General features: G+C 33.5%; 2 protein-coding genes across 2 annotated transcripts; one reads left to right on the forward strand and one right to left on the reverse strand.

Annotated features, from left to right (window-relative positions):
• Window positions 1-188: 188 nt before the first annotated feature.
• Window positions 189-16,164, reverse strand: LOC149477295 (ATP-dependent RNA helicase DDX24). The gene is made up of 14 exons (XM_089711011.1): window positions 15,916-16,164; window positions 15,211-15,637; window positions 14,126-14,782; window positions 13,712-13,864; window positions 13,196-13,349; window positions 12,436-12,613; window positions 11,890-12,019; window positions 11,254-11,386; window positions 10,838-10,927; window positions 10,489-10,600; window positions 9,846-9,963; window positions 8,322-8,499; window positions 1,011-1,179; window positions 189-306 (listed from the first exon to the last, which is right to left on the reverse strand). The coding sequence occupies exons 1-14, from the start codon at window positions 16,060-16,062 to the stop codon at window positions 205-207; spliced, it is 2,748 nt and encodes a 915-aa protein (XP_089567137.1). The 5' UTR covers window positions 16,063-16,164; the 3' UTR covers window positions 189-204.
• A 4,088-nt stretch (window positions 16,165-20,252) lies between these two features.
• On the forward strand, window positions 20,253-23,456 carry Art4 (arginine methyltransferase 4). The gene has a single exon (XM_089711013.1). It carries the CDS (start codon window positions 20,398-20,400, stop codon window positions 21,994-21,996), a length of 1,599 nt encoding a protein of 532 aa, XP_089567139.1. The 5' UTR covers window positions 20,253-20,397; the 3' UTR covers window positions 21,997-23,456.
• The last annotated feature ends 480 nt before the right edge of the window (window positions 23,457-23,936 follow it).

The following is a 23,936-nucleotide window of genomic DNA, read 5'->3' on the forward strand; positions in this document are numbered from 1 at the left end:
GTCACCTAGCACACGAATCAAATGTTTTCTATAATTGGCATGTAGGAGAAAAATAAAGGATTGTTATCGTACTTTCTCCAACGTAGTCAATTTTCTAGATTTTTGGAACGTTCAAGATTTACACGGCAATAAGTACATGTACTAAAAAAGTGACAGAAAAGCTTTAAGGGTTAATTAAAACACCGGAATAAAATATAAAAATCATCATTTATTTTTAAATTCCTTTTCTAACTGCAACAGCGACTGATTCTTTCCTTTTCTCTTATTCTTCTTCAATACTCCCGTTTGTAATGCTTTCTTCATAACCTGTAAATTTAATAATTATTTATCTTGGTGTTTAACAAAATATAGAAAACTAGGTTTCCGCCCGCGGCTTCGCCCGTGCAGTTAAAGAAAAACCCGCATAGCTCCCGTTCCCGTGGGATTTCCAGGATTGCGTCATTTTCCTGGGATAAAAAGCCTATGTCCTTTCTCGGGTATTAGAATATCTCCATACCAAATTTCATGAAAATTGGTCCAGTAGTTTAAACGTAATTGAGTAACAGAGAGAGAGACAGACAGAGTTACTTTCGCATTTATAATATTAGTATGGATCTGCCGAATAGGTGAGATTTGTTTGTACTCAAGATTTGTATTTCAAGAAAAGATCTTTCTATTTGTGTTTTCTAAATCATTTTATAACACAGATGTAAATTCGTACAAAAATTAAATTCAAAAGAAAAAAATTGTGCTAAATGCTAAAAATACGTTATGACGATCCAGAAGTGCTTCTAGAAGAAGTCCAATTGAATAAATTAACGTTTGAGTTTAATTTGATTTTTTAAGTCGGACCAAAAAAAACATGTTTTTCTTGGGATTTCCGGGATAATATGTTATAGCGTCTTCAGCTGCCTACATACCAAATTTTATTGTAATCGGTTCAGTAGTATTTGCGTGAAAGAGTAACAAACATCCATCCATCCTCACAAACTTTCGCATTTATAATACATATTAGTAGAATAAATATTTACCTGTAACGCATTTTCTTCACTAACTGGTTCCAAAGCATTAGGGTCGTTTAAAGTGGGATATTTAAAGGAAAATCCTTTTGGGAATATCGGCCTAGACATTAGTGCGTCTAGTTGCTTCTTCTTGGCATTTAGCGCTTTATCTAAGCCGGGATCCATTTTGGTTTGCGGACTGTGTGGTGTTAAGGTTTTACTGTTTCAAAATGTTTACATAAAAAAATATACATTTCATTTTTAAAACTTCTAAATAAGCTAATCAGTTTAAAAAAAAATAAAAAAACGTTATATCCATCTATTTTCGATCATTACGTATACTATAGTTACAGTATAAGTAATGTATAAGTAGGAAAAACAAATTTCATCACCAAAGTCGATTGCAAAATGCATTGTAAATCCGACTTCAACTCATAGGAATAAGGTTGAATTTATTTTTATTATTATAAGTGACAAAGTAGAAGAAATAAAAATTCATAATTACCTAGAATGTATTAACTCTGGCTCTATAACGCTTACGAAACCGGAACATATTGCAAATTCATTTAACGAATACTACACTAAGCATGTATCCCCAGAAGCAAGCTGCAAACTAGGCATCGAGCCCAGAGAAGCGACTATGTTTCTTTTCCCCTGTACCGAGACTGAAACTATTCAAGTAGTTAACTCGTTAAAAAATACAAATTCAGTGGGATATGACGAGATATGTGTTTTTATTATTAAATTATGTATTAATCTTATTGCTAATGTATTGACATACTTGATTAATCTATCATTTGATGAAGGTATTTTTCCGGATAGACTGAAATACTCAATTGTAAAACCGATTCACAAAAAAGACGATAAAAATGACATTAATAATTATAGACCTATAACACTTATTCCAATAACTAGCTGTTGCCCGCGACTTCGTCCGCGATTCGGTCGTTTTTCGTCATTCGTCGTTTAAAAAAAATACGTGACACTTTATTTTTGAATGTTCTTAATTGTCTCTTATAAAATTTAACTACATTAAAATTGAATACTCTGATAAGAAAATCTTAAAATCATCGAAAATCATAGACATCGAATATCTGAGGAAAACATGAATGAATGTGATTTAAATTCTACATTTCTTAGTAATTAAAATAATAATCTAAATTAAATGTAGATTAACAGTTTGAGCGCACCATTATAGAATATGTACCTAAGTAATAAATTACGTTAGTTTACATAGTAACTTTACTAAAAACACGATGACTTTCTTTCGCGCTCGGTACCACAAACTAAACATGTTTGTGGTACGTGGCCCGCGTCACTTTACCCCCCACGAGTTCCCCTCCGTTGCTATGCGAAAATACATTCGTCGCCCTACTGTAGGAAAAATTGTAATACTGCGGCCTGGGCGTTATAACACGCTCAGGGAATTCCTGAGTGCTGATAGACTTCCGTCTATCGGCATTTATACCAATTTTATATTAATATCACCATCTTGAGGAAAAGCTTCTAATGTCGATTTAAAACGCATATATACGGATTAACCTGATGAATTAACATGTTCTAAAATTGTGAAATGAGTTCAGTTTCGAGAAATATTGATTTCTTGTATTCGATTATTCGTCGTAGTCGAATACAAAATATATTTAAAGAAACTTAGGTTGGCCTTCAGGCAAAAGGGATCCTATCAAATGATAAACTTGACCTTGTATCTTAAAAGTAAGAATGAAAGGAGCATCTAATAATTGTTGAGCACCAAAGGATCATTTAAAACGCAATACTATAAGAGCTAATATTGTCTAAGAACTGTTTAGATTGCACATGTTCCTCTAAAACTTAAAAGTAGTGATTTCAAAGGTTCCGGCGTATCTTCAAACGAAAGCCGACTCCTTACTCAACTTTAAAGCATTACAAAAAGAACATACTACGTTAATATCGCCTATACAGAAGATGATCTGTAATCAATTGTGAGGTTATAAGCAAACCCACTTTTATATTATTTTGTCGGACCACACCACCGAATTTGTAGATTGATCTTCTATGTTTACCTCTAAGTCATTAAGACTATGTCGAAATCTGTCTGCAATAAGACGGGCCTCTCGCTATTCGTCCGTTTAAAGAGACCAATAGTTTCAATTCTTAATCTTTCATTAAACAAACTTATTAATCGTTCTTGTCTCAAATAATGGTAATATTCGCGTCCCTACTCTAGTCATTGCTTATGCTCATGTTCATCTTCGAGAGATCGAATAATATTATGGTGCACCCTATTATTTGTCAAACGGTCTTCATATTGAGTAAAAGTTTCAGAATTCTCGAGATAAAATATGACGATCGTGATCAGCTGTGAGACGTAATTCCCTCTCAGTGAGGGTTTCGGTCTCACGGGATAGTACAATATGCCATTTGCGATCAGCTGTGAGACGTTATATATACCCTCAGTGAAGGTTTCGGTCTCACAGGATAGTACATGCCGTTCGCGGTCAGCTGTGAGCCGCAATTCTCGTTGTGAAGCGGTTTCAGGTTCGGCATAACACATGTTGTTTTCGGTCAATAGTAAGCCTCTTATCTCTAACGATCCTTGAGAACTCTTATTTCTCATTTTCTTAACTTTGCTCGAATTTCGATATATAAAGATTTTTTAGGTGGCACTGATGCGGGTGAATAAAAATTAAAACGGACTAAGAGTGTTATAATCTCAATCATCATCATCAATACATATAATAAAATTGTGGAAAAGTGATGTCTGTACAATTAAAATATGTAGAAAAAAATTAGCAGGTGTTATTATTATCGAGAAATCGAGAGAAACCATTTTTTTCTCTTAAAAGCTCCCCCCCTCCCACTTCCCGAACTCCGATTGACCGTAATTTATTTTTCCTTACATTTTTATCATATCCTTTTCTAATGGGTTTCATACTTTCATCCTACTGCGATTTTTTTTTGTTTCAAAAATTATCTACCCTGGTGTATAGGTAAATTTTCCACATAAAATGTCCTTTAAATTATGTCGTATTAAATTTTTAACCCCCGACGCAAAAAGACTGGTGTTATGTGTTTGACCGCTATGTATTTCTGTGTGTGTGTGTGTGTCTGTCTATGGCACCATAGCTGGCTAACAGGTAAACCGAATTAGATGCGGTTTTTTTTGTTAGGCAGAATATTTTCCGACGCTGGTTCTTAGATAAAGTGTATCAAAATTGGTTCATCCACTTATTATACCTACATAGGGGTAAAAGTGGGAATGAAAAAAATGAAAGTTATAATTTATTTTTAAAGATCGTCGGGAAGTTTATGAAATTATTTATTCCTTTTTCTATACACTTTTCTTCGTCTAAACGGTTTAGTTACGTGCTCTCTCTCTCTTCAGCCTTTAGTTACGTGCGTGAGATAGGAAAGATCTAATTTGGATTTTTTTCTGGATTTGATAAAAACTGAGTATCGATTAAGCTGATCAGTGGCTACTGGCTACACCATAGATTATTAAAAACATCCGTTTAAGAAAGGAAGGAAATAGAATTTGCTCCTCTCCCCCCCCCTGGTTCCTAAAAAATAATATGACATAATTTAAAAGAAATTTTACGTAGAATTAGTTAGGCATTTCTTTTTTGATTTTCGATATTATATACTAATCATAATTTTTAATTACAATATGTAGTAACTATTTGGTATAGGTTAGGCATTTCATTTCTTGATTTTCTTTAATAATTTGGTACGTAAGTTTTTTAGCTCAGTTTAGTAAGAAATTTTAATAACAATTCTTTTAATTATTTATGGTAGTACAACAGTACAGTATGGTTGTACGTATTTACTCAATAATTGTATGTTAAATAGTAATTCAGCATGGGCGTAGCCACGGTGGGGCTGGGTGGGGCGCTTACCCTGGCTTTGATCTGGTAGGTACTAATTGTGAAGGGGAGTGGGCGTGGGCGTGGGATTGGGACTGAACGTGGCATATGGCGTGGGAGTGCGAGTGGGCGCGGGAGTGGGAGCATGAAAATAAAAATGATTTTTTATTGTTGCCCCACCCTGAGCCCATGGTCATAGGTCCCATAGTCACTATTCCACGCGAACGAAGTCGCGGGGACAGCTAGTAGACAAATATAATCAGAAAGCTAAGCTCAACCATAAAAGATAGACATTTATGATGTCGGGAGATATTTTTTATATAATATGGAGAACATTTCTTTCATACTTGATTTCTGTGTAGCTTTAACCATTAAGATACACGCATTAAGAACGCACACGCGACGAAAGCTTAAAAATGGAGTTGCTGCTCTGCTCACGAATATGAAAAATAATTGTACCAAGTTTCGTTTAAATCCGTCGAGTAGTTTTTGTTTCTATAACGGTTATACAGACAGACAGACGGACAAACATTTTTGACGTCGATGTCGATCTCTAATCACCTCGTGATAGTTATTTAGGAAATATATTTCATGTGCAGAATTGACCTCTACAGATTTAATATAAGTAGGTATACATATATTTAGATTCCAATTTCCATGTAACGTTAAATTCGACTATATAATAACTAACAAACAACGCAGGTTACTCTCGTTTCCGTAAGTTGAGGCGGCTACATATTCGGTCCTAATAACATGACTTTTTGTGAACGAAACGACAGCGCGGTTTAATTCGATGGCAACACCATCAGAAAAAAGGAAATATTTTTAACTTTGAAAAAATATTATGATTTACACTATTAATACTATTTTAACATTAACACAAAATATAAGACTATGAGTGTGTAAAAATAAATCCAGCTAGTTTCACATCACACTTATGTTTATAATTAGGTATACGACATGAAAATATATTAATTACCAAGCAATAATCATACAGATAAATACTGAACAAAAGTATTAACAGTCAAAGTATATTTTTACTAACAACATGTAAATGATGAAGGAATAATAATTATCAACGAACTAACCTTTTTGTATTAGAGTCCCGCCTCGTGATCGAATTATTAAAACACGAAGATTTTTAAAAATGTAACCAATGAACACAATCAATATTAGATTAACTGTAATGGTGTCTAGTTTGACTTAAAATAATATACATCTACCCTCACTTTTAAAAATGTAGTATATTCACACGAATTATATAAGCGCACCTTATAGGGAAGGGAAGATTTATTATGGGTTAAAGAGTTAAATAAATAAATAACATAATTATATTTAAATTATTAATTTTTAACATTGTGTTCAGTAGTGTTAACATGTAAATTGATTTGATTTTTACGAAATCTCATAGATGGCGCTGAAACAAATTTGTCTTTATAGTACTAAGATTCATTAAACAGTTTCTCTGCCCAAATTACGTAAATGACGTAGTTTTTATAGTGTAAAGCTAGATAATAGCATGGCTTACTCAAAAACAACATTTAAACATGAGTCTTTAGATTGTACGCTGTCGTAGTTCACGGAATACGTAAGAAAAGTAAAGGTTCACAGCTCCTCCCCCGGAGGTGATAGCATGATAATATGTTTAAAAAAACCTCACACGACCTGTTAGTAATATTCATGCAAAATTTGAAGTCAATCTATGCAGTACTTTTCGAGATTAGCTCGGACAAACATACAGACAAACAGACAAACAGACAAACAGACAAACAGACAAAAATTCTAAAAACTATATTTTTGGCTTCTATATCGATTATAGATCATGGATTATGTATTCTTTTAAAAAAATATTCAATGTACAGTTTTGACTTTCCTACGATTTTATTATATGTATAGTTCCAATAATTTCTAAAATATTCGAAAAAATAATGCATAAAAGACTAATAGATTATTTAAATAAATTCTCGATACTAAAACATGAACAAAACGGTTTTCAAAAAGGAAAGTCCACAACACTAGCAGCATACCAGCTTATACAGAGCGTTCTAGAAAATATTGATAGTGGTACTAGCGCAACGGTCATATTTTTTGATATGAGTAGAGCATTTGATTGTGTTAACCATAGTATCCTTCTAAATAAGTGTGATATGTATGGAATAAGAGGTCCCTCATTAAATTGGATAAAATCCTATCTCATCAATCGTATGCAATGTGTCGAGATTGCATGTAGTGGTGCTGGTCCAGAAGTAAAAACTATACGATCAACCTCCAGACTCAACAGTTCAGGTGTACCTCAGGGAAGCGTGCTTGGACCGCTTCTCTTCTTACTCTATATTAACGACTTACCAAACGTAACTAACTACAAATGTACCCTTTATGCTGATGACATTTCTGTGACTATACCTAATGTAACTTCGGATTTGACATGTAATCATAATTTAAAATTGACATTGAATAGAATAATTGACTGGTTAGAAATAAACAACTTGACGGCTAACTTAGCAAAGACGAAAGTAATGCAGTTCCATAATTACAAACAAAGAAAATGTGACATTAATTTAATTTATAAAGACATTATATTAGAAGAAGTTGATGAAATAAAATTTTTAGGCATTATATTGGACAGCAATTGTAATTGGAAATCACATATTAATCATCTCTGTTCGCGTATAAACAAATTTGCGTTCGCCTTACGCCGTTTAAGGACCATAAGTTCAGAAAAAATTGCTCTTACCGCATACCATGGCTATGTGTCATCTATACTAAGATACGGACTTATATTATGGGGCAATTCAACAAGTATGAATAGAGCATTCTTGGCACAAAAAAAAATGTATAAGAGCTATTTGCGGGGTTGGGCCGCTAGAAAGCTGTCGCCCACTATTCCGAAAATTAAATATTCTGACACTGACCTCTATGTACATACTGGAGTGTTGTGTCTTTGTTAAAAAACACCCCCAATATTTCACAAAAGCGGCTGACGTGAGTATTGTTCCCTCTCGAGATCCTGACAAACTAATTATGCCTCGTTGTAAAACTGCGCTTTTCTCTAAAAGTGGACCTATTATGCTTATTAAAATTTTTAACCATGTTCCTAAATGCATAAGAAACCATACATTGAATGTGTTTAAAAATAAGTTAAAGAAATGGCTGATTATTAATTGTTTTTATAGCCTAAAAGAATTTTTTGACCTTAAATGATAATTGCTAAATCGATTGTATAATATGCATGTGTAGTGTATTAGATCTAGTACCTATCTGTTTTACGCATATATTTGCATGCTTTATACAAAGCGAAACATGCTGAACAATTATCTCTTCACACCTCTCTGTACCATGTTTTTGGCAAATAAATGTTATTTATTTATTTATTATTATTTGGTTCATATGACCAACTAACTAAGGCAGTTAATTTTAGTAGTATAATTAATATTAAAAAAAAATTATATTACTTATACTAATATTTAATTTGTTTTTGACATTAAAAAAAGGATACACATCATCATCATCCACGATCATATCCATCTCATTGGCCACTTTTTCCCTCCACCCGACAGCTGCGCTAATCCTGCGTCTGCGCAACTCTAATGTTTCTATCTCACGGGCGAGATTGATCATGTCTTTTAGTACTGATATGTGGTCGGATGGTACTGGGAATGAGGGTATCTCGGATGCTTGAAAACAATATTTTCAGATAAAAAAGGTGACTTAAAAAAAAGACGGGTTGCAATCCGGGAGTGCCGGCAGAAGTGAAAACTTGATTATTAACGTTGAGCATGTTTGATATCCATCCGTCTTACGCTTTTTCGATCAGGTCACGTGTCCTGACGCGAGTTTAAGATTTTATACCCATTACAGAAAAAGTGCTCAACGCCGCTAAAGAAGTTTTCACTTCAAAAAACAGTTTTTAAACATGTGCAAAAATCGCATAAAATTTAAGTCTAATCAAGTTACGACAAATATAATGATGAAAAAATTGTTAATGATAGAATGTAATCAGTGTGGCTACCAGGGGAATAGATACCTACAATAAAAGAAACGAATTAATCAACAAAAAATTTTAAATTTAAAATGTATCCAAACTTCAAATGTTTAAGGTCAATTTTATTGTAATTCATAACTTTCAATAGGCATGACGAAAGATTTTGAAATCCACTTCCATAATGTGTGTATACGTTTACTATACAAGAAAAACCCTATATTTCGGTAATATACTTAAATTTAACGAAGATAAAAGCCATTTTTCAAAAAATATTTATTATCTGTGCCAAAACAGCTCACAGGTGTCATGGCGTAGGCGTGACGTCAAACTTTGGTAAATACGTAATTATTTGTACGCATTGTGAAGAAAATTAAAAAAGTCTTTATGTAATATGTGTTATAGAAACGAATTTCAAAGTTTATGAGTAGTGTGCAGTATTTCAGTATGAATCCACATAAAAATAATGCTCAAAAATGTGTTAGTAATTATCTCAAGCGAGAAATAATAAGAAATGATTGTATAAAGTTGGTGTGGAGAACCCCGAACCACGTATTCGTGAATTCGCAATTGTATTTCAGTTCTGAGTCGATAAAGCATACGTGAAACAATAGAAAATAAATAAAAATGCGTATTCTCAACATATTCATAACAACAAAACACATCTGACGCGAGTTGTTTACTTAAGCGTGACGTCACGCGTGTTTTAGTCAAAATGGCTAACTGCAGAATTTCAATGTTTTATTTTATTGATAATCTCATTAATCTTAATGGTTTTAAGATTTCTAAGTCACTATATTGAATTTATTTATTGTACATTTTCCCTTAAAAACACTAATACGATCATTTATGGATACTGTCGTCATGCCTAATATTTAGATTTCTCTCTAGCTATGATGTTGGAAGATTTTTCACTCCATACCAAAAATTTTAACTTAAAACATTAATAAAAAAAATTAACTTAAAGCATTTTGAAATTCTCCTTCACTAAAACTAAAAAAATTATGAAAAGCTTGAAAAAACAAACAAAAAAAAACTCACTTTTATTCAATGTGCGACATAATTTGGCATAATTATACGCCTCTGCCGGTTCCATCATTAGAATTGTCAAGCCTTCCTTGTTAGCGCGAGCCGTACGTCCGCTGCGATGTACGTAATTCTATGAAAAATATATTTTTTTTAAATCATTTCATTATAGTTACAAAAACAAAATTATAGATGACATTTAACCAATTTAAAATATTGTAAATTTTTTTATGTTAAGAACAAAAACGTGAAGATTTTCGAAAAAAAAAAATCGATACCACACGTAGGGAATGGGAATGTCAAAAAACAAAATCTCAAAAAATTGGTATTATATGTGATTATATCCTCTCAAATTAAAAATTACCTTATATGGTTATGTCGATACTATTAATCTAGTTTACTTATTACCTTTAGACAGTGCGCGCACGAGCAACTTTGTCTCCGCAACTATTTTGTCTCTCCCACCTATGGGCTAGTATGAAAGTGCGCGCACGTAGCGATGCAACTCCCCATACAAATTGATGGGAGAGACAAAATAGTTGCGGAAACAAAGTTGCTCGTGCGCGCTAGCTCTTAAAAGCGACATGCTGGTGGTTTTTTTAAGTTCAAAAAATAAATATATGTATCATTTAAAGCATTAAAGTATATTATAACTCACCTCAGCAGTTTTAGGCACTTGATAGTGTATAACATGGTCCACGTTGGGTATGTCCAAACCCCTTGCAGCAACATCTGTTGCTATTAAAACTCCTTGAGAGTCGTCACGGAACCTTTGTAAATTAATATTATTTCATTTTATGTTTTTCATTTATGTAATAATTAAATATTCTACTCAACAAAAAATAAAGGCAACTTGCCCCCATGTGACTTTTCAGAAAATTGTTAAATAAACTGTTATGTTTTTTTAATGTTTTTATTCAGGTATATATTGCAATACTTACGAAAAAAAGGCCCTGGCCACTATAATTAATTATAAAAACTCTATTAATTAAAGTTCTATGACTAACCTTTCAAGATTTTTCAACCTCTGCCTTTGCTGCATACTCGCGTGTAGTGGCAACGGACGGCATTTCAGTAAAGTAAGAATTTGAGCTAATCTAAAAAATAATATGTTCATATTTTATAAACACACTAGTTCTCTGGGTAATCGTTGTTCTGACGGAACAACCTTATCACTTTCAGGGATATACAAAAAAGTTTACGTCCTATTTTCAGACATAAAGAATATATATATAAACAATTTTTTCATAAAAATCGGTGAAGCCATAGGAGTACGTCCAGTTACAAACACTGTGAAACAACATCTTTATATATAAGCAAAAACTATAATATGATAGTATCGAAAATCTAAAATGTAATACATCTATATATGAATTTTATCGATCTACATCTATGTTAAAATATACTAAATAAATAGACTTACCTCTTAACACTATTAATGGAGTTACAAAACACGATAGTTCTACCGGGATGTCTCTTCAGTATATAGTACACGTATGCGTCTTTTTGATCCAGCGAACATGCTATTCTACATTCTGTTAACGTTTCCGCTGTGCCTGTGATAAATAGAAAAATACATACATGTAGAAATGGACAAATTAACAAATTATAAGTAAAAGACAAACGCAAAATGTGAAATTTCAAAAGCAAATATATTCAGCGTGTTTTTTGTGTGTAGTGTGAATTTTATTAAGCTATTATTGCATAGCTTCTATCGCGGGACTTGAGCGCGGGGACCGAATCCAGAAATTGCGTAACGAAAAACCTCACGCTCCCCACTCCGACGGGCACGGAGGTGTGGCTTGAAGGCATAGCATGCAATAGCTTTACCGCGGCAGTCTCCGAGTGCCACACGTCTTTTTTTGTTATCACGTCCATATAGCCTGATTTTGATTAAATTTTTTTATTACCTAATTTTATGTAAAAATAAACATTATTTATTGCGGAAACTAACGTATTTATGCTTATGCTATTCCAGCCCACAATCTGCTTGTAGGTAATATTGAACTTGCAATAAAAAAAATATTTAAATCTATGAATAATAAATAAAATAACTTACCAAAATTCTGCGTAGTGATATCAACAACTTTCGGATCAGACATTCCAACCATGGTGACAAGTCGTTTGATCTTCTGCTGTGACGTCATCTTCTCTACTTTACGGTTTATTATCTTGCCTCGTTTTGTTACCTAGTATAATAAATATAATTAATTATTTATTTGCAAAATGGGGAAGGTAATATTTGAAATATAGCGTTCGTAATTATAAATTATAATATACAACTACCAGAGTTCACTGTTTAAGGAGATAAAAAAATAATTTTCACATTCTACATATTTTATTTTTTCCGATAGGTATAATAACTTAACACCATATCACTAAGAGGAGCGTAAACAAATTCATTTTTATATAACTGATTGGTTTTATTTACAAATTATTATAAGCGGATTTTGCACATCATAGCCTATATATTATGTATACCACTTTTTGATGCATATTTCCATACTTTTTTGTAATTTTAACTGAGATATAACCTGCCGAAAGCAAATACATAAGTTGTGACCCAATAATAATCTAAAATATATCAAAACAAAGCAAAACCTACCTTCTTGCCTTTCATATGTGACGGCAAATCGTGTATCAAAGTGAGCGTAGCGGAGAACACAAAATTCTGTCTCGAGTTCTTATGTACTTCGTCTACATTTAATCGTTCCAAAAGAGGTTCCAACTCTTCGAAATGACCTCGCTCTATCATACGATCCGTTTCGTCTATGGCTAAGAATCTGGAACAATTATAACATTCTTTAACTACTTAGATTTTGTTGTTGTTTTTTTTAACACCATTTTTACCGGGTTAATAAAATGTAAACATATTCACAAATAAATTCTGTTTTAAAGTTGATTTATTATATTTTTTAATTATATTGATAATAAAATGTATTTGATTTTGTTAGTTTATTTGAACAAGATAATCTCAGGAACTACCTAACCAATTTCAAAAATTTTGTAACAATGTGATATATTTCACTTCTGGGTGCTATGTATACCACTAGTAGCTTATAAGATGGATTTTTTTTTATAAAAATTATAACAAACTAGATTTCCTAGGCTTCGCCTGCGTTTTCAAAGGAAAACCCGCATAGTTCCCGTTCCCATGGGATTTCCGGGATAAAACCTAACCTATGTGTTATTCTGATGTATAAGCTATATTGTGGTAAAGTTTCATTCAAATCCATTCAGTAGTTTTTACGTGAAAGAGTAACAAACATCTATACATCCATACTAACAAACTTTCGCCTTTATAATAGTAGTAGGATTTGAGGAAAGTATAAAAAAAAATCATGATATAAACACAGAAAACTCACTTAACCGACGCCAGCTGTTGCAAGTGCGGTTCACCCTGATTCACTAGCTCCCATAATCTCCCAGGGGTCGCTACAACTATCTCCGGGCCTGAACGCAGGACTCTTTCTTGTTTTACCGCCGCCATACCACCTACTATAGTGGCTACTTTTATACCTGTGAATGTGTGGAAATTGTTTGATGAATTTAAGTATTTATTAGTAATTAGGTGTTTATATAGGTTTATTAAATCATCGCAAATGGTTTTGCTTGTTGCACTACGAAACAAGCAACTGATGCCGATTTATTTTACTATAATGCGAAATCTCGCGTCATTTCACTTCATTCTTTTATTATATTCAGCTGTACTTAAGAAACAAAGTGAGAAATCATGATCTTTGTCTCTAGACACTACAAATGACAACATTGTTCTAAACTTCGAACATGCTATAGATATCTATCATCAATCACTAATTATATCACATTAAACACATAACAAAAACAGTTAAAACTTAAAAGTACACAATTAACAATCATACCAGTATACTTAGCGACTGCAATCAAATGCCTGCTGATCTGTATAGCAAGTTCTCGAGTGGGCGTCAAAATCAATGCGTACAATGGCTTGCCTGTTTTCACAATTGTCTGGCTCGGAATGTTTATGTCATCCAGTACTTTCACACAACCAATTCCTGAAAAATGATTAGAATTATTCAAAATGAAACATGTTAGTAAAAAAAAATACCAGCCTTCCTTTTTTTAGAAGTCGGTTAATAAAAGTAGTATAAAACTTTATTATAACAAAAGTAGGAGCTTTTATTTGTATTAACTAGCTTACTTATCTATTTTTTTTTTATAACTTTGTTATTAAAAAATAATCATATTTCAGTTTGGACGAAAATACAAGATCAAATTATTAATGTAATTTAAATCACCTGAAACTTATACTTTACCTGTTCTTTCCGCATCTACTTCATCAACACCATCTTGTTCATCATTACTCAAATTTTCGTCATCATCATCATCATCATCATCATCATCACCTTCCCCATCACTAGAAGCTGTATCATCAGAATCTAACATTTCCGACAAATGTACATATTCACTGTCACTATCATTGCCCTCATCTGCAGATTCCTCTCTTTTCCGTAGTGGTACATCTATTTCTTCAAGGAAATCGTCATTTGAATCATTATCTGCTTCACTGTCATCGTTTTCATCACCACTGTCATCCTCTTCATCTGTAGCGTCATTATTTTCATCACCACTGTCATCATCATCATTAGTAACATTACTTTCATTTGGAGGATCATTTTCTGCACTATCTTCATTGCTATCATGGCCACTGCCATAACCATCTTCAGACGATTCTTTATTTTCCTTTTCCTGTAAATTCTTCTTCTTACTTCTTTTATTCTTCTTAACATTACTCTTGTCTTCAGGTTTGGCTTGTTTTTTCACTGAGGGCTTTCTAAATGGTATATCATATACATCTAGATTTTTCAATGCTGCTTTTTCTTTTAGTTTTAGTATGCCTGTTAATATTGGAAGACCAAATGCCAACGTCTTTCCACTACCAGTTTCAGCTGCACCTAAGATATCTCTTCTACCTAAAAAAAATTAATTTCTTACTGTTTGATTGAACCAGGGATAGTAAGATTTTTACAAGTTATAACTTATAACTATACTAGTAATATTATAAAGCAGAATAGTTTGTTTGTTTGAACGCGCTAATCTCAAAAACTACTGGTCTGATTTGAAAAATTATTTCGGTGTAAGATAGCCCATTTATTGAGGAAGGATATCATCACGCTAAGACCAATAGGAGTGGAGCACTGCGGGTAAAACCGCAGGGCACAGCTAGTACTAGTTAAAATACATTTTTTTTTGTCTGGGGAAATCAAATATGTAAAATATTAATAATAGGGAAGTGATATAACACCCAGAACACTCTTTTTAGAAGTTTTTACTATTATGTGCCAAAATACCAGGAATAAACAAATAAAACTATTATTTCATTATATCAAATTGTACATACCATGAATAGCAGCTGGTAGTGATAACTGTTGTATTTTTGTTGGTTGTTTAAAACCTAACTCCATTAACGCTTTTATTATTTCTTCCGGTAATTTAAACTCAGCCCATGACAACATGTCTTCTGCAGTCAATGTGCTTTCATTCTGAGTTTCACCCAATTTAACTTTTTGCTTCTTATTATTATTGTCTTTAGGTTTTATATCAGGTTCTTCTTTAGATATATCTTCGGCTTTTTTCTTATTCTTCTTATTTTTCCGTCTTTTGTTCTTTTTCTTGGGCTTTTCAGCTTCATTGGTTAAAGACGGAGTAACAGCTTCACAAGATTCTACTATGAAGCCGTTGCTGAGCTTTATTTTCTTATTTAGAACAGCATTCTCCTTTTGTATGTTCTTATTTTCAGAGGCTTTTCTCTTCTTTGCAGGTTTCTTCTGTGAAATATTTATAATTTAATAATATTAAGTTTTAAAAAGTTATTACCTATCTCACCAAATTATTGTTAAAAACACATGTGGCCGAGTCTTTAAATTGGATAAAGTTAGATGTTTGTATTGAGATCCTAATATTTCATACCTACACGTGATTATTGAGGATACAAAAAGTGAACCTTTGCTTGTAGGTTTAATGGTTTACAAAAGGTTTAAATGAAATGTGAAAGAGGGAATCTTGTGCGACCCTTAGCAAACCTTTTTACAAATAAAATATTTACCTTTTTAGGTGTTTTATTTCCCTTATCCATACCATAATCGATGCATTCTTCTAAGCCTACGAATCCCTCGAATTTATCGGAATTAGCAATAGGAAAGCCTTCAAGCGCAACCGATTGCCATTTCATAGTCTTTATTTTCTTCGACATAATGTTATAAGTTTGTTAAAATAAATTACGTTTACAATTAATAAATATTTTATTAGTTTTGCAAATTTAACCTACAAAATTCAAACGTGATTTTGACAGCTATAAAAAGTCATAACAAAACACCTCGGTTAAACACAGATTATAAAAATTTTAACATGAAACTGGTATTATTGCTATATATAAAAATATTGATAATTGATATTAGATTCTATTCACATAGTATTTTTTTTAATTCTATAATAAAAAACGTAGTTAATATTTTTAATTATTAATGAATGAGAACTATAAATAATTATTTTAAAAAGAATAAGCCTTGATTAATAGGTTAATAGTAACTCCAGCGATTGATTACAGTGTAAATTACACACAAAATTACAGTTTTGAGTCTCGTATCATTACCGCAGTCCGCAAGGCACAAGTATCTATAGGTTTAAATGAAGACATTAAAGCTAAATAACTATGTAGAGATTGTCTGATCTAAAAATGAACGCCCCTCCACTGTGTTTACGCTCACATTCAAAGTACGTGTAATACACACGCAATACACACAAATTGGTCTGCCTCATTGGTCGTTCAGTCCTCCAGTCCTGAGTCCAATCCATGCCCGAACGACAGGACCAGTTGGCCAACTAGTGCATAAATGACGCGATGCACGACAGAACGGACGTGTCATTCCGTACATAGCGCGCTCTCCCCGCCATACAATGCTAGGCACCTGAACTGATCGCCCGATTAGTTGACAAATCAGTGCGCGAGACAGTCAAAGTTTGCAGTAGAATCGCCGCGCGCACACATATAAAGTGGTTCAATAATTATTTGTCCTCACACATTGAAACAATTAAGTTTAGTGGAGGGGCGTTCATTTTTAGATTAGACAATCTCTACCCGGATCCGGGTGGAATCTGGGTGGCGCATATTTGCATCGCTATTCGCACAAATGTGTAACATTATCATTATATGGCTCGATTAAATTATTATAAATTTTACCAGGATCTGGACAAAATATTATTTCCGTTAGAATTTACTTCACACGGGTGAAGCCACGGGCGGAAACCTATTAATAACATTAATTATATTTCCTATAATTTTTCGACGCTGATATTTTAGTCACTCCAAATACTATAAATTCAGTCCTCATTTCCATCTTGTTTCCATGATATTTAATAATTATAAAATGTAAGCAACCTTTGTAAACCCAACTTTAAATTTTCAAATTAAGCATAGACAATTACCTTAACCTGAACGCACCCGTGAAAAGAAAAAAAAAATTAAGCGTCTTATTTACGGTCCATCTTGACGTACGTCCCGCCAAGGTCATACACGATGCACGACGCAAAACGACAGTGAATAGCGTTGACGTACGTCAATAATTATTATTATTATCTTGCTGGATGTGCACGACCAACTTTTCATCCAGCAAGCACCCCCACCACCGCGAACGTCGTGCAGATGGACAGTGAATAGCGCGGACGTACAGCAGATTAGTGTTGCCAACAGAAATTAATGTAAATACTTGGAAACGTGGCCTATTGATATGATTTTTTTGTGATAACTTAGTGACTTAGATCATTAAGTAATGGATAACACACGCAGGCGTTTCCCCTTTTGCCGAGGTATAAGATTATTCGAATTGAAAAATCTTATGCTTTCATAAAAACTACTTGCGTAATCGATTACGAACACTCTGCGTATTCGTAAAACATCGAAAGGACGTCTGCGAGTGCTCCGCTAAAAATGCCGTTTTGCACTGTCATGTCTTGCAGAAGCAATTCAAACATGTCGAATATTAAAAAAGATGGAATAACCTTTCATTTGTGTATACTCTTTTATTTTTTTAACGTACATTTCTAATTAAATGCAATTTCTAATAATCGTCGATGTATCGTTTAGCGATATGATCAAGACAAATAATCGAGTCATGTGTTTACTCGATCATTGATGCGGCTTCACGAGACTATCATGGAAAGAAAATATACAAATTTAATCTTTATGAACTAAGAGATAAAGTTGAATTTAAAACGCGATATTGAACCGCATTCCCCACGAGACTATAAAGCGATGTAGCGAGACTATCTTGAAGAAAAAATATACAAATTTAATCTTTATAAACTAAGCGATAAAGTTGAATTTAGAACGCGATATTGAACCGCACTCCCCACGAGACTATAAACTGATGTAGCGAGACTATCTTGAAGAGAAATTCAAATTTAATCTTTATGAACTTAGTGATAGAGTTGAATTTAAAAACTCGTCGCTTAAAAGGTCGTAAATTTTTACGACTTTCTTAGTGACGGACTGCTTTTAACTTGAACGTCGATAAAAAAATATTTTTCTAAGTATAATTTGAAATGAGATGAGAATTAATCTTTATTATATTACAATTTTACACAACTGCATAAAAAGGAGTATAATGTTTATTTTGTAAATCTTGTATATATTTATTAAAATTTACGCTCGGCTACTTTTAACTGGCAGAACATTTTAATCGTACGGAACCCTTCGTGCGCGAGTCCGACTCGCACTTAGCCGTTTTTTTGTAATGTTAATCTTGTAACCTTTCTATTATGTAATTTGTTTATATGTATGTATTAATATTGCGTATATTTCAGATTTACAAAAAATCGAATTACAATTTTTATTATATCTGTAGCGACACCTCGGTACAGAAATAAAAAAAGACGGGTTGCACTCCGGGAGTGCCGGGAGAAGTGAAAACTTGATTATTAACGTTGAGCATGTTTGATATCCATCCGTCTTACGCTTTTTCGATCAGGTCACGTGTCCTGACGCGAGTTTAAGATTTTATACCCAACGCCGCTAAAGAAGTTTTCACTTCAAAAAAAGACGGGTTGCACTCCGGGAGTGCCGGCAGAAGTGAAAACTTGATTATTAACGTTCAGCATGTTTGATATTTTGGAATGGTATCCGTCTTACGCATGGAATATAAGGGCTAAAAAAAAGTCCGTCTTACGCTTTTTCGATCAGGTCACCTGACGCGAGTTTAAGATTTTATACCCAACGCCGCTAAAGAAGTATTCACTTCAATAAAAATTTCTGTACCGATATTTATTTTATTGAATATAATATGTGATGTGTTGAATAAATACATATTCAAATACAAATAAAATGGCGATTTATTGTTTTTTCGTATGCATATAATAATGATGAAAACGTTACAAATGACCTATGTAGTATTTTTTATGAATATAATATTAATGTTATTTCTAATTTCAACAAAATTATTATTTTTGTAATATCGATATGGTTACATCCCTTTAGAGCGATTGTATTATTACGTATATGTACAGAGATTTTTCTGTGTAATCGATGTATGTGTGCAAAAACATGCTAGTCTGCCAATTTTGTATTAGTTTGAGTTTGTAAAGACACAAATTATTTTTGTGAATGTGTGATTGTTTTTCAAAGTGTGAGTTACCCTCCCCGCACCAAAATCGGCAGAAAGTTTAGTTAGAACATTTGCCAGCGTGCTCCATCCATTACTTAATGATCTAAGCTTAGTGAGTACATGAGCAAGCAAGAAACGGTTATTTTTGATTTTTATGTACACAGGAAATCCCAATTATCATTACTTTTGGATCAACCTTGTACACATGGACAGTTTATATTCAGAAGTTATTATTTTAAAAGAACTCCAAGGCGAATTGTTGAATAACACAGATTTTATGCAAAAGTCCACTGCAGAAAAATGGCAATTTATTTAAAAAAAATATCTTGACGAATTTGTTTGTTTAAAAAAAAATGATTAGCTATATACTCTCTGTTCCCACCACTTTAGCATTTACTGAAAGAGTCTTTTCGGTCATGAATGTGAAGTGGCGGGAAGAGAGAAACCGAGCTTCATTAAAAATTAATTTAAAATGAGCTCTTGAAATATATAAATTTAGATTTGGAATGTTTGGATTCATATAATTCATTTAAAAATAATGAAAAATTCTTAGTTACTGCAAAAAGTACAAAAAAATACATTTTTAAAAATATTTATTTACTCTTTATTTACCTCCTTTAAAATCAGATATACTCTATTTCTTCAAATAAAAGTTGGCAACCCTAGCCATGCTTGATGCGCGCACGATCGTCAGTAGGATACATCCAGCACCACGGCCTTGAGCCGACGTACGTCGGGGATTGACCGTGAATAAGACGCTTTATCAGCACGCTGCCGCCGTAACCATAGACAAACGGAGGGAGGAAGTTTGTGAGTGATCGATTTTACACCGGTCTTCGCAAAACTTCTCAACGACATTTCTCTTTGTTTGGCCAAACGCGTGTATTTTAATCAAAACATTAGTAACAAGGCCACCGCGTGTGTCTAAAATGGCGAACACGTTTCGCGGCGTGACGGTATCTGCCGTCAACAATGACGGTGCTCTGGCTCCGCGCTTCAATTTCCCTACAAACGTAAACGTGGATTATGATCCACAAGGGTTGAGTGTAAAAGTGATACGTGCGGATCCTGTGCTAGCTCAGGAAGTGATGGAATTTCCCGTTCACAGTCAGAGCGAGTGCTCGCGAGTTGCCGGCCAGTCGTATATTTTCACAATAGATAATGAAACGTTGTTTTTCAAGTTCGCCTCGGAGGCTGACTGTCAAAATTTCCATTTACTGGTTAGCAAGATTAAAGCTGGCCGAACATCCTCAGTGTTTACCGTACGGACCGAGGATTCATCGGCGATGCAATATTTTCAATTCTATGGTTACTTGAGTCAGCAGCAAAACATGATGCAGGATTACGTGAGAACAAGTACCTATCAACGGGCCATATTATCCAATATTAATGATTTTAAAAATAAGGTTGTTTTGGATGTTGGGGCAGGTTCGGGTATTTTGTCCTTTTTCGCGGCGCAAGCTGGAGCGCGGAAGGTGTATGCTGTCGAAGCGAGTAACATGGCGCATCACGCTCAAGCTCTAGTTCGCGCCAATGGTTTACATGATAGAATTACAGTAGTGGCGGGAAAAATAGAAGAAATAGAACTCCCTGAAAGTGTAGATGTTATAATTTCAGAACCTATGGGCTATATGTTGTACAACGAAAGGATGTTAGAAACTTATTTACATGCCAAGAAGTGGCTTAAACCAAATGGAAATATGTATCCTACAAGAGGTGACCTGCATATAGCTCCATTTACTGATGATGCCCTCTTTATGGAGCAATACAACAAGGCAAACTTTTGGTACCAATCATGTTTTCATGGCGTTGATCTTAGCGCTTTGCGCACAGCTGCTATGAAGGAATATTTTAGACAACCAATAGTTGATACATTTGATGTACGCATATGTATGGCGAGATCAGTCAGACATGTGGTGGACTTCCTCAATGCTAATGAAACAGACTTGCATAGAATTGAAGTTCCTTTCCGATTTGAGCTCACACAGTCTGGAACTTGCCATGGCCTAGCATTTTGGTTTGATGTGCTATTTGCAGGAAGCACACAGCATATCTGGCTATCCACAGCACCAACGGAGCCCTTGACACATTGGTATCAAGTCAGATGTTTGTTAGAAACACCCATTTTTGCTAAACAAGGTCAAGCTTTGACTGGCAGAGTGCTATTGCTTGCGAACAAAAGACAAAGTTATGATGTTACTATGGAGATCAGTCTAGAAGGAACAAACATTTCATCTTCCAATACATTGGACTTGAAGAATCCCTACTTCAGGTATACAGGAGCACCTGCCGCTCCTCCCCCTGGTGTGAACACTACATCACCTAGTGAAACATACTGGAACTCAATTGAATCAGCTGGCTCAATAAGCAATGGCCAAGGTGTGATTTTAACAGATGGCACTCAACAATATTGCTCAACCCCAGATCAAACTCTTGCCTATGGAGCTCATCCGAACATGATCAAAACAGTCATGCTTCAGGAGGAGTTCATCAAGAGGATCGGGATAAGTCAGAATGGGGATATATAATCCGCAAAGACGCGCCGCGCGCGGCTCAGGGCCATAAGGAACCGTCGCAATCGGTTGTGAACAATCTTCCGTTCAAACGTTATAGTGTATAAGCGGACTTATTTATTTACGAAACATCACAGTGAACTTCTGCAACTGTTAAATCGTGTATTGAATTAGTTGAGGTGCCTCGTCTCGCAAACCTATCTGTAGAGATAGTTCTGTATTGATTACACGCAATAATATTCACTGTACTGTGTGTTATATGTTCACACATATGGCGCCTTTTGGTGTATGTTTTGTTTACAGTATACATGACGCTTATTAGTATTAAATTGAACAGTTACGATTAATGATTACTTACGGAAATTTGTTTGTAAATAAATCCTCACCTGACTTTACAGTAGAGACAAAACTGGCCAAAAAGCGTTTACCTGAGCTTGGGCAGCTCGGTTAGAATAAGATACTTAGTTTCAAGTACATCTTAGATTAAGCAATAAGTGCTGAAAATGCTTAATGTTAAATACTCATGTATTAAATCATCGACATCGGTTAGAAAAATGCATATACATTTTGAAGTCCATAAAATTATGGTGTTTTGTATGGGGAACTTCTGTCTGCCAAACAAAATATGATTGAGGATTGAGTCATTAATGCTAAAAACTTGTGTAAATAGTTAGAATAGGATAATTTAAGCACATTTTGACAGAATGTAATCAATGCTATTGTGAATTATCAGTATTCTTTTGTGTTCCATATTGTTAAATCAACCATGAATAATTACTAGAAATATCATTTATTTAAATACTGCCTTTATATTTTTGAATGTAATGAGAAGTGAATTAACCCATTTTTTTTGCAATCAACCTATTTTTTTCATTATTGATCTTAATAAATCATGCACTTATATGCATATTTAAAATATAGTATTGTAAATTTTATAGGTATGACATATTTAACATTGCAATTTAATATTTCGATGTATTCGTAAATCTTGATCGAAAGGACTAGAAAGCAATCTTGTATTTAAGAATATTGTAGATTAAAATTCAAGTTCAGGACACATGGGCTTCATAATTGGACATAAAAAGTGGGATGATTGTTTTATTGTTTTACAATGATCATTATGTACAGAGGTCAAAAAACTTCTGATGGCTAATGTTATACAGACCCACATCATTAAGCCCATGTATATTTTCGGCAAAAAAGTACTAATAAAATTATATTACTGTTGCATCATAAATTATCATCATTAAAATTGGTGATTGTAATATTCCATACAGCTACCTCATGATTTGGCAGACGGATAAAAATCTAAATAATGTATCAAAAATCAGTTTAATACAAAAATATCGCGTAGAGTTGCCATTTGTTAGTTTATTGATCTCAAACATTTGGCAATTTTCTCATTGGGGATTGCTCGAAAATATTCGAAAAAATTTTGTATTTCGTTTGACTTATCAATTAAATTGTCACAAACATTTCTCTTTTCATTAACCCCATGAAAGGTTCCTTTTAACTTGTTATTTTTAAGTTAGTACTCAATTATTAATTAAAAATACACAATTAGCATTTACTAGAGCCTGATTTATCACTGTTGGTGCCAATACAACTTAACAAATTCGTCTACATAAAAAGAAATAAATAAACCTACTCATATAAAAATGATTTCAACATCATTTTTTCAATTTAAAAACTAGATCTTATAAAATTTTATTTATATTTTTTAAAGTATGTAAAATTGTGTAGGTATAAACTATATAGGAAGTAAAAAATACCGAATAATATGCAGTATGCCTATAGGTATAGCAACCCTAGGGGTATAACAATAGGAGAATTAATTGGCTTCTATAATTGTGAGAATGCACTGAACTAACACCACGCAGGTATATTTTACAATAAACAAAAGCCCATAAATAACCTTCATACATAAAGAAAGCCTACCTACCTTAAATAGGCTT

The sequence above is a fragment of the Colias philodice genome, chromosome 25 (assembly GCF_061535455.1).
Source record: "Colias philodice isolate Cphi_HAF_F1 chromosome 25, ilColPhil1 Martin Lab GWU primary, whole genome shotgun sequence".
NCBI lineage: Eukaryota > Metazoa > Arthropoda > Insecta > Lepidoptera > Pieridae > Colias > Colias philodice.

Excerpts from the sequence above, each read along its gene's own strand:
- LOC149477295 (XM_089711011.1), bottom strand. The coding sequence starts at position 16,062 with ATGTCGAAGAAAATAAAGACTATGAAATGGCAATCGGTTGCGCTTGAA. Across the intron at positions 12,614-13,195 it reads CAACAGCTGGCGTCGGTTAA|ATTCTTAGCCATAGACGAAA; the intron begins GTGAGTTTTCTG and ends TAATTGTTCCAG. Across the intron at positions 8,500-9,845 it reads ATGTCGCACATTGAATAAAA|CATCCGAGATACCCTCATTC; the intron begins GTGAGTTTTTTT and ends ATTGTTTTCAAG.
- Art4 (XM_089711013.1), top strand. The coding sequence starts at position 20,398 with ATGGCGAACACGTTTCGCGGCGTGACGGTATCTGCCGTCAACAATGAC.